General features: G+C 60.8%; 6 protein-coding genes across 6 annotated transcripts, besides 10 other annotated features; all 6 read right to left on the reverse strand.

The window, feature by feature from the left end:
• Positions 1–39: 39 nt before the first annotated feature.
• Positions 40–88: a sequence feature (A-rich).
• A 169-nt stretch (positions 89–257) lies between these two features.
• Positions 258–284: a microsatellite.
• A 68-nt stretch (positions 285–352) lies between these two features.
• Positions 353–949, reverse strand: Tco025E_03252 (uncharacterized protein; the record flags this gene model as incomplete). Its single annotated transcript, XM_029370172.1, has 1 exon — positions 353–949. The coding sequence occupies one exon, from the start codon at positions 947–949 to the stop codon at positions 353–355; it is 597 nt and encodes a 198-aa protein (XP_029229819.1).
• Positions 950–1,195: 246 nt separating this feature from the next.
• Positions 1,196–1,212: a microsatellite.
• A 233-nt stretch (positions 1,213–1,445) lies between these two features.
• Positions 1,446–1,474: a microsatellite.
• A 238-nt stretch (positions 1,475–1,712) lies between these two features.
• On the reverse strand, positions 1,713–3,248 carry Tco025E_03253 (phosphatidyl serine synthase; the record flags this gene model as incomplete). The annotated part of the gene is made up of 1 exon (XM_029370173.1): positions 1,713–3,248. The coding sequence occupies one exon, from the start codon at positions 3,246–3,248 to the stop codon at positions 1,713–1,715; it is 1,536 nt and encodes a 511-aa protein (XP_029229820.1).
• Positions 3,249–3,318: 70 nt separating this feature from the next.
• Positions 3,319–3,354: a microsatellite.
• A 579-nt stretch (positions 3,355–3,933) lies between these two features.
• Positions 3,934–5,619, reverse strand: Tco025E_03254 (putative protein kinase; the record flags this gene model as incomplete). The annotated part of the gene is made up of 1 exon (XM_029370174.1): positions 3,934–5,619. The coding sequence occupies one exon, from the start codon at positions 5,617–5,619 to the stop codon at positions 3,934–3,936; it is 1,686 nt and encodes a 561-aa protein (XP_029229821.1).
• A 362-nt stretch (positions 5,620–5,981) lies between these two features.
• Positions 5,982–6,000: a microsatellite.
• Positions 6,001–6,101: 101 nt separating this feature from the next.
• Positions 6,102–6,132: a microsatellite.
• Positions 6,133–6,151: 19 nt separating this feature from the next.
• Tco025E_03255 (putative poly(A) polymerase) lies at positions 6,152–8,083 on the reverse strand (the record flags this gene model as incomplete). Its single annotated transcript, XM_029370175.1, has 1 exon — positions 6,152–8,083. The coding sequence occupies one exon, from the start codon at positions 8,081–8,083 to the stop codon at positions 6,152–6,154; it is 1,932 nt and encodes a 643-aa protein (XP_029229822.1).
• A 99-nt stretch (positions 8,084–8,182) lies between these two features.
• Positions 8,183–8,211: a microsatellite.
• A 1,040-nt stretch (positions 8,212–9,251) lies between these two features.
• Positions 9,252–10,988, reverse strand: Tco025E_03256 (putative small GTP-binding protein Rab7; the record flags this gene model as incomplete). The annotated part of the gene is made up of 1 exon (XM_029370176.1): positions 9,252–10,988. One exon carries the CDS (start codon positions 10,986–10,988, stop codon positions 9,252–9,254), a length of 1,737 nt encoding a protein of 578 aa, XP_029229823.1.
• An 85-nt stretch (positions 10,989–11,073) lies between these two features.
• Positions 11,074–11,108: a microsatellite.
• A 101-nt stretch (positions 11,109–11,209) lies between these two features.
• Positions 11,210–11,245: a sequence feature (A-rich).
• A 136-nt stretch (positions 11,246–11,381) lies between these two features.
• Tco025E_03257 (uncharacterized protein) lies at positions 11,382–12,122 on the reverse strand (the record flags this gene model as incomplete). The annotated part of the gene is made up of 1 exon (XM_029370177.1): positions 11,382–12,122. One exon carries the CDS (start codon positions 12,120–12,122, stop codon positions 11,382–11,384), a length of 741 nt encoding a protein of 246 aa, XP_029229824.1.
• Between the last annotated feature and the right edge of the window lie 805 nt (positions 12,123–12,927).

Here is a 12,927-nt window from a genome sequence, read left to right on the forward strand (position 1 = left end):
TGGCTCACACAAACTTCAGTGCGCCCAGAAGTAAACCAGACAAAGACAAGAGAAAAAAGAAGAAAAAAAAAGCACAAACACACACACACAAAAAGCATAGAAGGTTTGCGCGCATGCGCTGAGGCAACAGACGAGAGGAGAGAAGCAACGACGGTGGCAAAGCAGGAAGAGGCGGCAAAGCGCAACGAAGGGGGAGGAAACACACACACACACAGGGAGATGTATATATATAAAAAGAAAGAAGAAGCCAAACGCACGCATGCATGCATGCATGCATGCATGCACACACTCGTTCTCTGTCTCCATCCCTTTCATTTCCTCAATTTGCTCTGTAAAGTTGTCGACGGCCACGTCAGTCCCACGGAATGCGTACGGGGAGCAGCCGTCGGACGTCCTCCTTTTCTGCCAGCAGCGTCTGCTCCACAAACCGCCGCAGCGCCGGCATCACCTGCGCGTTCTCAATCTTGAGCTCCTCGCATGTCTCCAGCCACAAGAAATTCGCCGCGTTCTGCTTGCCTTTGCTTGGCGTGTCGTCGATGAGGACGGTGTTCTGCGGGGTGGCGATGTCGGGAAAGCGGCGAAACACCTCCCGCAGGTCCTTCACGGTGGCGTGCTGATCCTCGCGGGAGGCGGCGTTCGTGCGGCGGAACTCGTCCGACGTCGTGTGCTCGCGGGACCACACAAACGCAAACCGCACCTTCGGAGCCCCGCCCTGCAGCTGAAACACCGCCTCCATCACCGGCGCCGTGTTGCGCGCCGTCGTCGAGCTCCAGACGGCGAGCGTGCAGTGCTCCTGCAGCGCCTGCAGCGTCTCCAGCGCCCCCGGCCGCAGCCACACGCGGCTCATGCCGACCGTGACGGCGCCGTCGGGCATGCCGGGCGGCACGCGGCTGGCGTGGATGCGCTCCAGCAGGGTGCCGCGCAGGCCAAAGACGAGCAACGGCCTCATCAGCGCGAGTCGGCCCCCCAAGAGCGACACAAAAACAGAAAACCCGAAAAAAAAAAGCACACACACACACACAGAAGGGAGTCAAGTCTGTGAGCAGCTACGTCTGCCTGTGGGTGAGGGGCGGGTGTGTGGGGGTCTTGCCGCGGGGCTCCACACACGTCAGGGACGGTCGACCCGTAGAGCCCGGGGGCGCAAATAACAGCTAGGCAACCATTCACGCAGGGGGCAGAGAAGGGCACGGCACATAGAGAGAGAGAGAGAGATGCGTGGGCGGGCGGAGGGAGGAAGAAGCCAGGTGTAAACGGCCAGCAACGACACAATAGGCAGACGCCGCAGAGAATGAAAAATAAAAAAAAAGTAGAAAGGACTCAGACCAGGGCAGAGAAAGTAATAACAGTAATAATAACAGGAAAATTCCATTTCTTGAAAATGCTTGCCTGGTTGTTCTCCACCCAAAGCTTCCATCCCGTTGCCGTTTGCTTGTTTGTTGCGCTGGCTTTCTCTCTCTCTCTCCTCCCCCTCGCTTGTTGTCTGAAGCCAGCTAGATAAAATGTATATGTATACATGTAGTTGTGTGGCTGCTCTCACGCCACTTAGCCTGCTGCCCACGGCAACGCAGACGGATGGAAAGAGCGAAGAGAAAACTCCGCCGGAGAAGCCCCCATCTCCCACCCCGTCAGGGCAACGCGTGTGCAACAGACGCCGCCGGTGCCCCTTGACTCGCGTCAGCGTCGCTGCCGGAGTGCAGTCCCCGCCTCTCTGCTCACCGCCGCCAGAAGAAGATCCACGCCTCGTACGGCGCCATGAGGCGTTCGAAGGATTCCCTGCCAAGCCGCAGGTCGGGCATCCCCATCAGAAACATCGCCACGACGCAGCCGCAGCCGGCGTAGAAGAAGAGGTTCGACACGGCGTACCACACCCCACGCCGCTCCCGCCGCTGCCGCAGGGAGAGGACGCCAAAAAACAAGGCAAACCACACGGCAAAGAGGAAGATGGCGCACATCCAGGGTACCGCAATGTGGGTTGGCATGGGCTGATAAAAGTAACCGCCTTCCATGGCCAGCTTGGCGATCCAAATCGTCTCAAGCAAAAGCGCCGAAATCGACACCCACGCCGTCGCGCCTAACCGCGCCATCTTGGTGTCAGTGGCGTTGATGTAGGCGTAAATTTCGCGTATGCTGGGCATCGCCATGAGGCTCCACAGTGCCAGCCGTAGCGTGACAAGGTGGTACTTTGGTGGCATTTGCAGAATGTGTTTCATCGTAAAGCAGTTTAACTCCTCTAGAAACATGAATAGCAACACCATGAGAAACTGCACAAATCGCTTTGGGTCATGAAACACGTCCCATTCGTAGGACACAAAGCTGCGAGGGCCGAACTGGCCGAGAATTCGCTGCGTCTTTCCCTTGTAACCCTTGATGTTCCGCAGCGCGACCCAGTGGTACTTCTTCGCCCGCAGTCGCCGCAGCATAAACATCCCCAGCAGCGTCCCCCCGCCATTGCAGAGGAGCACGTCCAGCAAGAGATGGTCCCACCAGCACTCCTTGAAGTTTGGCAGCACGTGCTGAAAGGTCACCTCAAGAATCTCAAAGCCTACGGAGACACACGTTGCAAGGCGCCAATCCCGCAAAATCAGCGTCTTTACAAAGTAGCCCAGGGCGTGGGCAATAATGAAGACGTCGAAGGCGGTGTGAAAAAACAAGTAGGGTTTACTTGGGGTGGAGATGCGGCAGTCCACCGCATACTGCCCCTCCGGCAGCGCCTCAAGCAGCGCAGGGTCGTAAAGGCCCATGATGGCACGCACCGTCGTCAAGTTCTGAAACAGCAAAAACGACAGCAGGGCCACGTATAACACGGCGAGTGCCAAAACCCCGCGCCACACAAATGGATGCGGCCGCACCAGCAAAGAGTCTGGCAGATGAATCACCCCAAAGACCAGAAACGAAAATGCGGAGGCGGCCAATCCAAGCTTCACGCTGGCCACGACACTCATATCGGGGTAGTAGTAATAGCGGACCATAAGAAGAACGAAGGAAATGAACACCACCAATGCCATGAGGGTATGGGGACTGTAGACAACGTCAGTGAAGTCGATCTCCTTCAGGTAAGGACGCGGCGACATGGGTTCCATTCTGCCCTCTTTGCTCGCGGTCTTCCGCGGAGGCGCCGCCTTCTCCGCCCCATCCCCTGCCCGGTCAACGCTTTCTTCCAAGTTGGCATCCTTCGGGGAAATTTCCCCGCCTTTCAGGTTGGTGGGAGCAGGCTTCCCGTTGGGGCTACCACGCCTTTTCCTGCTCATCGCTGGCAATGCCGCGAGACCACGCACCTTCTGCCCTCCCTGCCTCTTTGCCGCCCTAGTTATACTATAATACGTATGTGTGTGTATGTATGTATGTATATATATAGTTTTTTTTTCGTTAATATGTAATGTGTGCCGCCGCCTACTCCTCGCCAATAATTGCTTGCCTGCGGGAGGGCCTCTTGTGGCGGTGCCTTTGCGCGCTCCCTCCTGCCCCGCTGGCTTTGTTCCTGTTTTCTTCCTGTTTTCCTCCTCCTCGCTTCACTACGCGGCGACAGGTGGAGAGGCGTACAGGCCGTGGGGTGACGCGTCACGGTGAAAGGAGAACCGGCGCAACGGCAGGGAGATCTCTCGCCCCCACACGCACACACACGCAGCAGCGGCAGCGGTACAGAGTAGCAGCAAAACGGAAAAAAAAAAACTCGGATCCTGCGCATCCGCAGCAATGGCGCCAAACGAAATAAAACCCGCAGTTCAACTGCACACTTCCGTCAGCTCCCTACCTTTTTCCTCCGGCCCACGCTCCTTTTTTCCTACTACGTTCATTTTTCTGTTTCTGTTGCCCTTGTTTTTCTTTTTTTTCCCCCGCTTTTGCGTACGGGGCTCACTCCGCGCAGCACGCCACCCCCTCGCAGCCATCATTACTCGCTCCCCCCACCCCACCCCACACACACACCGCGGGGCCTCACAGGGTCGCCCACTGCTCCTCCGCCGCCGGGTTGACGCAGGTGGTGAGGTGCTCGAGGAGCGCCGTTGCCCGCAGCCCGCGCACGCCCCCCTGCGCCGCGGCCGCGAGATCCCCTGCTGTGCCGTGCACAAGGCACCCCACACACGCCGCGTGCCACTGGGGAAACTGCTGCGCCAGCAACCCCGCAATGACGCCGGTCAATACGTCTCCGGCGCCACCGGTGGCCATGCCGCAGTTCCCCGCATCCGCCACAACACAACGCGCGGAAAGCAGCTCGCGCGCGGCGCCCGACAGAGCAGCTGCGGGCTCCGCACCCTCGGCGGTGTACAGGACTGTGCCGGGCCCCTTCAGCAACGCCACACCCCCGTAGGTTTCCGCTAACCGCTGTGCCGCCCGAAATCGATCATGTTCGACTTCAGCCGTGGTGCACCGCAGCAGCCGCGCTGCCTCTCCGGGGTGGGGTGTGATGATGCGGCTCTTGAGGGGCGCGGTGAATAAATCCGCGCCGCCCTTCTGCGTCTGCGCCCCAGCCGCCATGAGGTTCAGCGCGTCCGCGTCCCACACCGACGGCTTCTCTGGATGCTCTTGACAGTGCGCCAAGACCTGCGCGAGAGCCGTGGAGCCCCATTTGTCCTGCCCCAGCCCCGGCCCCACCACCACGCACGTCGACCAGTCCAGTGCCGTGCCGAGGTTGTCTGGGGTCAACTCCGCCGTCATCACCTCCGGGCAGCGCGACAGGAGGGGAAGCGCGTGCTGCGGCCTCGACAGAACACGAACAAGTCCGGCCCCGGTGCGCAGTGCCGCCTCAGCGGCCATCACAATCGCCCCACCAAAGCCAAAGTCGCCACCAATAATAACCACCTTGCCGTTCATGCCCTTGTGTGCGCACGGGGATCGCGTCTGGGCAAGCAACTCCTGCAGGTGCGAACTCGACAGACGGCGACAAAAGAGCTGCTCTTGACGCTCCTTTGCCAGCATCCACTCCCCAACCTGCAGACAATTGTAGTGCAGGGTCCCAGTGAAGTCGCGTGCGCGGCCGGTGAGGAGGCCTGGCTTTAACGCGATAAACGTGACCGTGTGTTCTGCCCGCACACATGCGCCCTCCACGACGCCAGTCTCGGCGTTCAAGCCTGACGGAATGTCAATGGCCACACGCGGCACGGGAAGGGCGTTGACCCAGTCGATTAGGCGCGCGTAATCGGCGCGCGGCGCCCCACCAATCCCTGTGCCCAGCAACCCGTCCACCACCAAATCAACATCCTTCGCCGTCGCGGTGTAGTCCCAGTGTTCCGCGTCGTGCATCGCTACGCCGCCGCGCTGGTGGAGCGCGGCGAGCGCGGCGGTGGCCTCCGGAGGAAGCGGCTTTGCCCCTTTGATTGCCACCACCGTCACACGAAGGTTGGCATCCGCGGCAAGGCGGGCAATCTCGTACCCGTCCCCGCCGTTATTTCCACTCCCGCAGAGAATCAGCCAATGCCGCGACGCGGGATACTCGCGGCGGAAGACGTCAAAGGCCGCCTTGCCGGCTCGCTGCATTAAGGCGTAGAGCGTGATGTCGTGCGCCCGCGCCGCCTCCACCTCCGCCTGCCGGAGCCACGCCGCCGACCACACACAGGACCGCAGCATTTTTTCATGCAGCCCTGACGTCATACATCGGGCAGGCAACTTGCTGAGCGGCAGCATTGCTGAATGCACGGCGAGGAGGGAGGGGAAAGCAAAAAAAAAAGACCAGGAAAGCGAAATCTGTCAATGAGCTACACAATACAACTGCTTCCTACCAGGCCGCACGCACAACGAAGGCACGGCGCGGAAAAGGAGAGGAAGTGGAGAAAATGCAAGAGGGCTAAAGAAAGGAAGTCGGTAGTGCCGAGGGAGGCTGCGTAGAAGCGAGGAATTGCAACACTGCAAAGCACAACCCAGACAAACACGTACGCGCGCACACAGTCGCATACAACGTAACATTTAAAAAGTATGCCCCACTCCGTCTATCCGGGAGAATCCATCGTGTATGTGCATGTGCATGTGCATGGGAGGGCTTCTGCGCTACACACACACACACACTCATGTATATATAGCAGTCTGCGTCCGTATTCGAGTCAAAGAGGCATGTGTTTGCATCGCACGGGTTCACCCGTAGCGAGCAAAAAGAAAAAAAAAGGAATAAAACACACGCACACACGCACACACGCACACACATGAAAATGGAAAGTCTGCTTCAAAAGCCCAGACCCAGCGCCTGCTCTAAATCCGGATCGTCGTCCTCGTCTTTGTTTATTGCGTCACCTGCAACACCAGTCGCAGCAGCTGCACCGTTTGTCTTCCCGTCAAACGCCCCAGACGTGACTGTCGCAGGTGTGACAGGGAACTCCGCCGCCGCCGCTTTTGCCGCCGCGCCTTCGTCGGGTTTCGCGTCGCCGTCGTCACGAGGCCGCTTCTCTCCAGCCACCGTAGCAGGCGCGCCGTTGGCGTCATGATGGTCCTTGGCGACCGACGGCGCCGCGGATTCCCTGAAGCCGGCTGCCGTCTTCACAAACGCGGGTACTTTCGAGATGTCCTCCACCGTGATGACTGGCAGGCGCGTGACGCCCTCCTTGTACTGCCGCAGCTGCCGCACAATGCCGTGGAAGACCCGAATGCTCGGGGCCAGGTCGATCTTCCCCGCGGGCGCCTTCGGATCCACCGACATGCCAATAAAGTAGTGGCAACTAAACGCCTTGGCTGCAGCGGCGGCCTCCGCCGCCCCGGGGCGTTGCTGGAAGGCCAACCCCGTCGAGCTGCGGCCCCCGCCGCTGCTACGCTGCGTCTTTCTTAGGAGGTCGGCCCGTGCCTCAACCTCCTCCGGTGCCTCGTACCGCCGTGGATTGAGTTGGAGTCGCAGGTGGCGGACATGCTCCAGAGCCTGGCCGCGCGTCTCTGCCGTGCCGGCCCAAAGGAAGCGGATCTTCGACTCCACGGCGTCGATGTAGCCCTGATACGCCTCTGCGTCCGTGCATGACACCTGCACATGCAGGTAGTACTTGTACTCCCCGAAAAACTTGACAGGTTCCAGCAGCCTACTCCACACACCGTGCGGACCAAAGCGTGACTTGGCCTCTTCAACGGAGATGGCGAGGCTGGAGCTGCAAATTTCATGCCCCCGGGAAAACTCGACACAGAGCTGTCGAAGGTTTGTCAGTGTCACGTTAAAACACGCGTTGCCGTACGGCACGGCGGGGGTGAGAACAGGGAAGAGCGCCATCGCGTCCGACTTGGACTCGCGCGGATCCCAGCTGCGGCCAAGGCTTGTCTTGACGCGCATCGTCTCCGTTAAATAAATGGCTCGATTTTCCTTGCCACTCTCGTGCGGATTCGGCGAGAACCAGGCGTGGTAGATGCGAAAGAAGCGGACCACAATGCCGGCGGCGTTCTGGTTCGGGTGGCACTGGCAGACAAAGGCAACAAGGATAGCCCACCCAATACCGCTGGGAAAACCAAAGGTGTTGCTGTAAATTCCGCGCGCCTTCCCCCACGCCTTGATGAAGCGCAGGGCCTGACGAAAGGAGGCCTTGTGGGGGACGAGGTCCATGATGTTGTGGGCCACACGCACCGCATTACAGCTTAGCACAGATTGGTCGTCAAGCCCCTGCATCAGGTCGTCGGTGATCACCTCCGGCACGCGATCCTGTCGAATGGATCCAAAGGACAAGTCGATGTCAATTCCGTCCGCCACCATCGCGATGAGAGGCACTCGGGCGTCTCGAATGCAGTGCAGCTCCGTAACCCGCGGCTCGTGCTGCAGGCGTGGGGCGAGGGTGTTAAAAAAGTGCTCACGAGTGATGCGGTTAGGGGCGATGAGGACGACGTCAATGTCGCTGCCCGACGCGTGCACGTTGTAGCGGTAGGAGCCCGTGGCGAAGATGCGCCCCTCCACCTGCGACGCCGCCTCGGCCGGCATGCGAAACTCCGTGATCATCGTGGAGCGGATCCACGCGCGCACAATGTTGTTGAGGTGCTCCAGCACCGAGCGCCGCCTGTTGGCCTCCTCCTCCGGCTCAATCCCCGCCACGCACCAGTCCACAAGCGGCAGGTTGTGCTCCTCCTCCCTGGGCGAGGGGCCATCGGCGGAGATGACCTTCTTTGCCAGGAAGGACTTGTCTGCGACGGACATGACGACCCCGCCCGCCTCCCCCCGCTCCTACCGCGTGCAGCCCGGTTCTCTCCGTTTACTTCTGTCCTTGCTTCTCCGTCTGCTCCGGCCTTTAGGACGCGCCGCCGCCGCCCCAGCCCCGTCACCGCGGAAGAAAAGAAGGCGGGGGTGGGGGAAGAAGGTGGGCCACAGGGAAACCTCGCCGGCCTCGTAGCTCTCCCGCCGTGTGTCCGTCTCAGTCTCTCTCTCTTTCTGTGCGTGTGTGTGTGTATGAAAAGATAAAGGGGCGGAGGAGGGAGGGGCGCAAACTGCAGTCCTCACGGCGGGCAGAAGCCGGCGCCCTTCCACCGCGGGAATAGTGCGACGGGAGAAGCAGCCAAAACAAAGACAAAACTGATAAGACTCCGAGGAGGGAGAAAAAAAAGCGGAAGGAAAAGGAGGGTGGGTAGAGCGGCACTCCTCCCGCGCCTTGAGCAGCAACAGCGGCAACAACGTGCCAGGGATGAAGGGAAGGCAACGCCAAAAGAAGTACAAACGAAAAGTGGCACACGCGCAGCAATAGGCAGTAATACGTGCGGAAAAGAAGAAGAAAAGAAAGAGGGACAGATACAACGAGCAACGGGTTCCTTCGGAGAAGATTCGGTTTCCCTCGTCGCCTCCAGGGACGGAAGACAGACACGTGCAGGAGGAAAAGTTGCGTGTCCGTCTTTGCGTGTGTTTGCGTGGGTGGATGCCTACACGTCGGCAGTAGAAGCCAACGTCAAGAAGCAAACCCACCACCAACAGAGAGAAAAAAAAAAGCATGCCGCTGTGTAATCCCGCCGAAGTCCACCGCGGTGACGCGTCCCGCACCCTCACCGTTTTGTCGCGCGTGTGTCCTTCCTCGTTTTTACCCCTCCCCGTTCTTTTATTTATCCCTTTCATTTCGCTTTTGATCGCTCCTTAGCTCTGCCTTCGCGTGCCATGCGTGCCTGCCTCTCCCCCCTGCCGCGGAAACAGAGCACACGCCTGCGCGAAGCCCCACCACACACGGCACGCCTCCCTGCAGACACACTGGGGCCACACACACGCAAAAAAAAAAAGCACACTCAACTCCTACTACTTCTCCATAAGCACGTCGAGGGGCGAGGGATCCAGGGCGATCTGCAGCAACTCCTGCGCGACGCTGCGGTTCATTAGGGCCTCCTTCTCATCGCCCGCCGAGCGCGTGGCGGAGGCGGCCGTGGCAACCGACGGCGGGGTTGTCGCCATGACGAGGCGGTCCAGCAGCGCCTGCACGAGCTGCTGAAAGAAGGCCCCGCCGCCGTTCCACGCGCACTGCAGGGACCCGCCCCCCCGCACGGTGATGCCGCTCGCGTCCACGTCCGTCACCTCCGGCTCCTGCGCCGCTGCCTCGGCGGGGCGCAGGATGCCGCACACCACGACGGGCTGCGGCCCAAGCGCGGGCTCGACACCCCATCATCACGTCCGCCGCCTCCACGAGGGTAACCTTGCGGCGCGGGTCGTAGCAGAGGCCGACGGCGTGGCAGTTGGAGCAAATAAACCGCCGCAGCTCCTCAAAGCGTGGCTCACCCGAGGTGTCGTAGATGTGCAGCATCACGTGCGCCGTCAGACTCCCCGTCAGACGCACCATCTTCTCGTGGCGCACGAACCCCACCGTCGGCAGCGGTCCCCCGCCGCCCTGGTCGTCGCTCCCCCGCGGGGCGACAAAGTGCCGCACCAACGACGTTTTTCCGACACCCGCGGCGCCGATGACGGCTATCTTCAGCGGACTTGAGAAGAGCGTGCGGGCGGCGACGGAGAAGGAGGAGAGCCCGCGGCACCGCGCCATCTCCTTCCGGCGCGCAAAGTCGAGAAACTGCGTAAAGTTGTACCGCGCATGCAGCGAGATGACGCGCTTTGAGGCGTCTGTCAAAGACACGTTGTCAAGGTCCGTCCTAAATGTTTGCAGGGGTTCCCTCTGCCACTGAAGAAAACGCCTGCGGAGTGAGAGCGCGGAGCCCTGTCGCCGCATTGGGATCCGCAGCTGCGTCTCCTCCTGCTGCCGCTGGGCCATGTTGTGCTGGTACCAAATCACGTTGTCTCTCGAAATGAAGTAAAGGTCCGAGGACACAAGCGAAGCCTCCAGCAGGTCATGCATGCTCAAGAACGAGAGCACCCTGACAAGAAGCGACCACTGACACATTTTTAGCTCCCCGCGGCATCTCCGCCGCATCTGCCCGCTCTCATCCCGACGCGGCACAACAAGCTGAATCTCGTAGTAGCATGCACAGCAGATGCGGTGCGTCGTGGTTGCCGCCGGCAATGGTGAAGGGGGTCGGGACTGCTGCTGCTGGCAGTGCAGCAGTTGCGGTTGAGACTGGCACAGGCGAAAGGAGCCCGGGATGCTGGAGTCCCCCGCCCCTGCAGCTGTGTCAGCGGCAGGACCCAGCACGGCTGGCGCGGGCGCCGTGGGCTCCACACCCTCCGTCCAGGAGAAGGTGCGAAACGCGCGTGGGCCAGTGTAGGGGTTGCGCAGCGTGACGGTGTGCGAGCAACAGGCCGCACAGAAGAGCCGCCCACAGTGGCGGCAGTGATGCTTCCTGTTAAACAGTGAGAAGGAGACGTCGCAGCCGTGTCCCATGCACGTCATTACCTGCGCGTCGGGCACCCAGCATTCCTCCGGACACAACCGGATGAGAGAGGGGTCCAACGTCGGCTTCAGCAGCGAGCACGTGTTTGAGGAGTTGCCGCCGACGCCGTTACTACTACCAGTGGAGCCTCCCGACGTATTCGCCGCCAACGATGGGCGCGGCGTCAGGGAGGCACCGCCATTATAAGCATTGCTGTTGCTGTTGCCGCTAACGTATGGTATAAACACCCGCAGAGCCGTCGGGGAAGATGCGGCGCCCATGTCCCGTGTTCCGGCGAGATCCACGTGGTCCATCGTCCCTCCCGCCGCTGCCCGCGCGTTGCCCTGGCGCCCCTTGCCTTTTGTGTGGGGAGCGCGGGAAGGTCCGGCAAGCACCTCCCCACCTCTGCCTCCGCCTCCGCCTCCGCCTCGGCCGGCCGCGGGGTTCAACTAATAAGCCGCCTACGGGTGAAGTGCCGTCGCACACGCAGCAAGCGGCGTTGCCGAATCGCCTGAGAAAAAAACGAAGCCACTACAAAAGAAGAAGGAAAAAAAAAACACGAAAAAAAAAACAGTCTCGTGCGTGCTTGTGTGCTTGTTGCGGGAGAGAAGGGGAGGGGGGAGGGAGGCTTCCCTCACAGCCTGTGGGGTGCGTGCATGCGTGCAGGCAGCAGGTGGCAAGGAAGCGCGAAGAGGAGACACAAACGCCTACAACTCCCACCACATCATTCCACAGAGGCCGAGAAAGCGCAGACGACGCACGGAGGCGCCTGTGCCGTCCGCAAACACCACACCCGCCGTTGCAAAAAAGATCCAGTCGTGAAACTCCAACCGCACAGGCATAACATCCGAGCCTTGGGCTGCCCCGGTGGCAGCATACGCCTTGGACGCCTTCATGAGCTCCTGCAGCTGCGCGCTCAGAAGGTGCATTGGCGGGTGCTCACGCCGCAACGCCAACTCTTCCGCCCGCTGCACCGCGTCTATCGGGCGAAACACCTCGCCGCCGTCGGGGGAGGAGTACGCCCGCTCCCGCGAAAACAGCAGTCGCCTGCGCGCCAGCCGCGCCTCGTCATCCGTCGCGCCGCCGCCGCCGCCACAGTCGGATGTGCGTCGCCGCAGCCACCCCGCCCACCGCCCCCCGGCGGCGCCCCGGCACGCCACATCGCCTTCCCGCTTCCCTGGCGCCTCCGCCGGCAGCGGGGGAAAGAGGCGGTTGAATTCCACGTCGTGGTGGCGCCGCTCCGCCAGGTAGCGGAGGAAGTGCCCCTCCTGCGGCCGCGCCACAAACATGCCGTATGCCAAAAAACCCGGAATGATGAGGCGGCGCAGCTGGCGGAAAAACAACTCCTGCCGGCGAATGCGCTGCGCCCGCGCCGAGTAGCCGTGCGAGCCCTCCGCCGCCGCCGCCGCCGCCGCGCCCGCCCGCGCGCAGGCCGTCCGTCGCAGCATCGACCCGCCCACCCTCTCAGCCCAACAGAAACCACGCTTTCTGCAAATGCACAGACGCAAGCCACGAGAAAACGCAGGTAAGCACAAAAAAAGGAGGAGATGAAAGGGTCAATGCGTGCGGCTGCCCCGCTCCGACGCCAAGTCAAGGTGGGAGGTGCAAAACAACGGCCTCTCGAATTCGAAAGAAAAAAAAAGGAAGTGAAACAAATCCCCTTTTCCCCAACAAAGCGAACAGCAAAAAAAAAAGGCATGCGCTGCGAAGGTGCGGGCCACATAGTTCAGGTCAACACAGGCACGGTTACAGCCCTTGAAAAACTGTTCCTGTCAGAAAGAAAGCCCCAAACAAAATGGAAGCACGGGAACGCCAAGGCGACAGTAACGGCATGTAGTCGCCGCCACCTGCACCCCCTTTATTTTCTCCAAAGGTGTGCCCCTCGACGTGAGACAAATGCGCCACTCACACCTCGAGAGAGAAAAAAAACGAAGGGGACACCAGCCACGGGAGACGACAGCAATTGTTTACATGTACCCAATGATCTCATTAATAAAAAAGTTTGCCTCCCATGTATACATCAAAAATTTTTATTCGTGGTGGCGCCGTATACCCGCCAAGCCCGCTGTGCGAGGGCACGCAGTGGCAGCCTCTGGGGGCTCCCCGCAACCCGCCGCCGCCCCCCCCCCACCTCAGCCGGGTCGCCACTGGCCGCGGCAGGGCGGCAGGGCGGGGGAACAGAACCACAGAACTGCACCCGCTGCCCTCCAACGCGGTCTCTCAAGAAACAAAATAAAAAACAACAACAATAAA

The sequence above is a fragment of the Trypanosoma conorhini genome, assembly GCF_003719485.1.
Source record: "Trypanosoma conorhini strain 025E chromosome Unknown Tco_14.4_contig_00144, whole genome shotgun sequence".
NCBI classification, from domain to species: Eukaryota; Euglenozoa; class Kinetoplastea; order Trypanosomatida; family Trypanosomatidae; genus Trypanosoma; species Trypanosoma conorhini.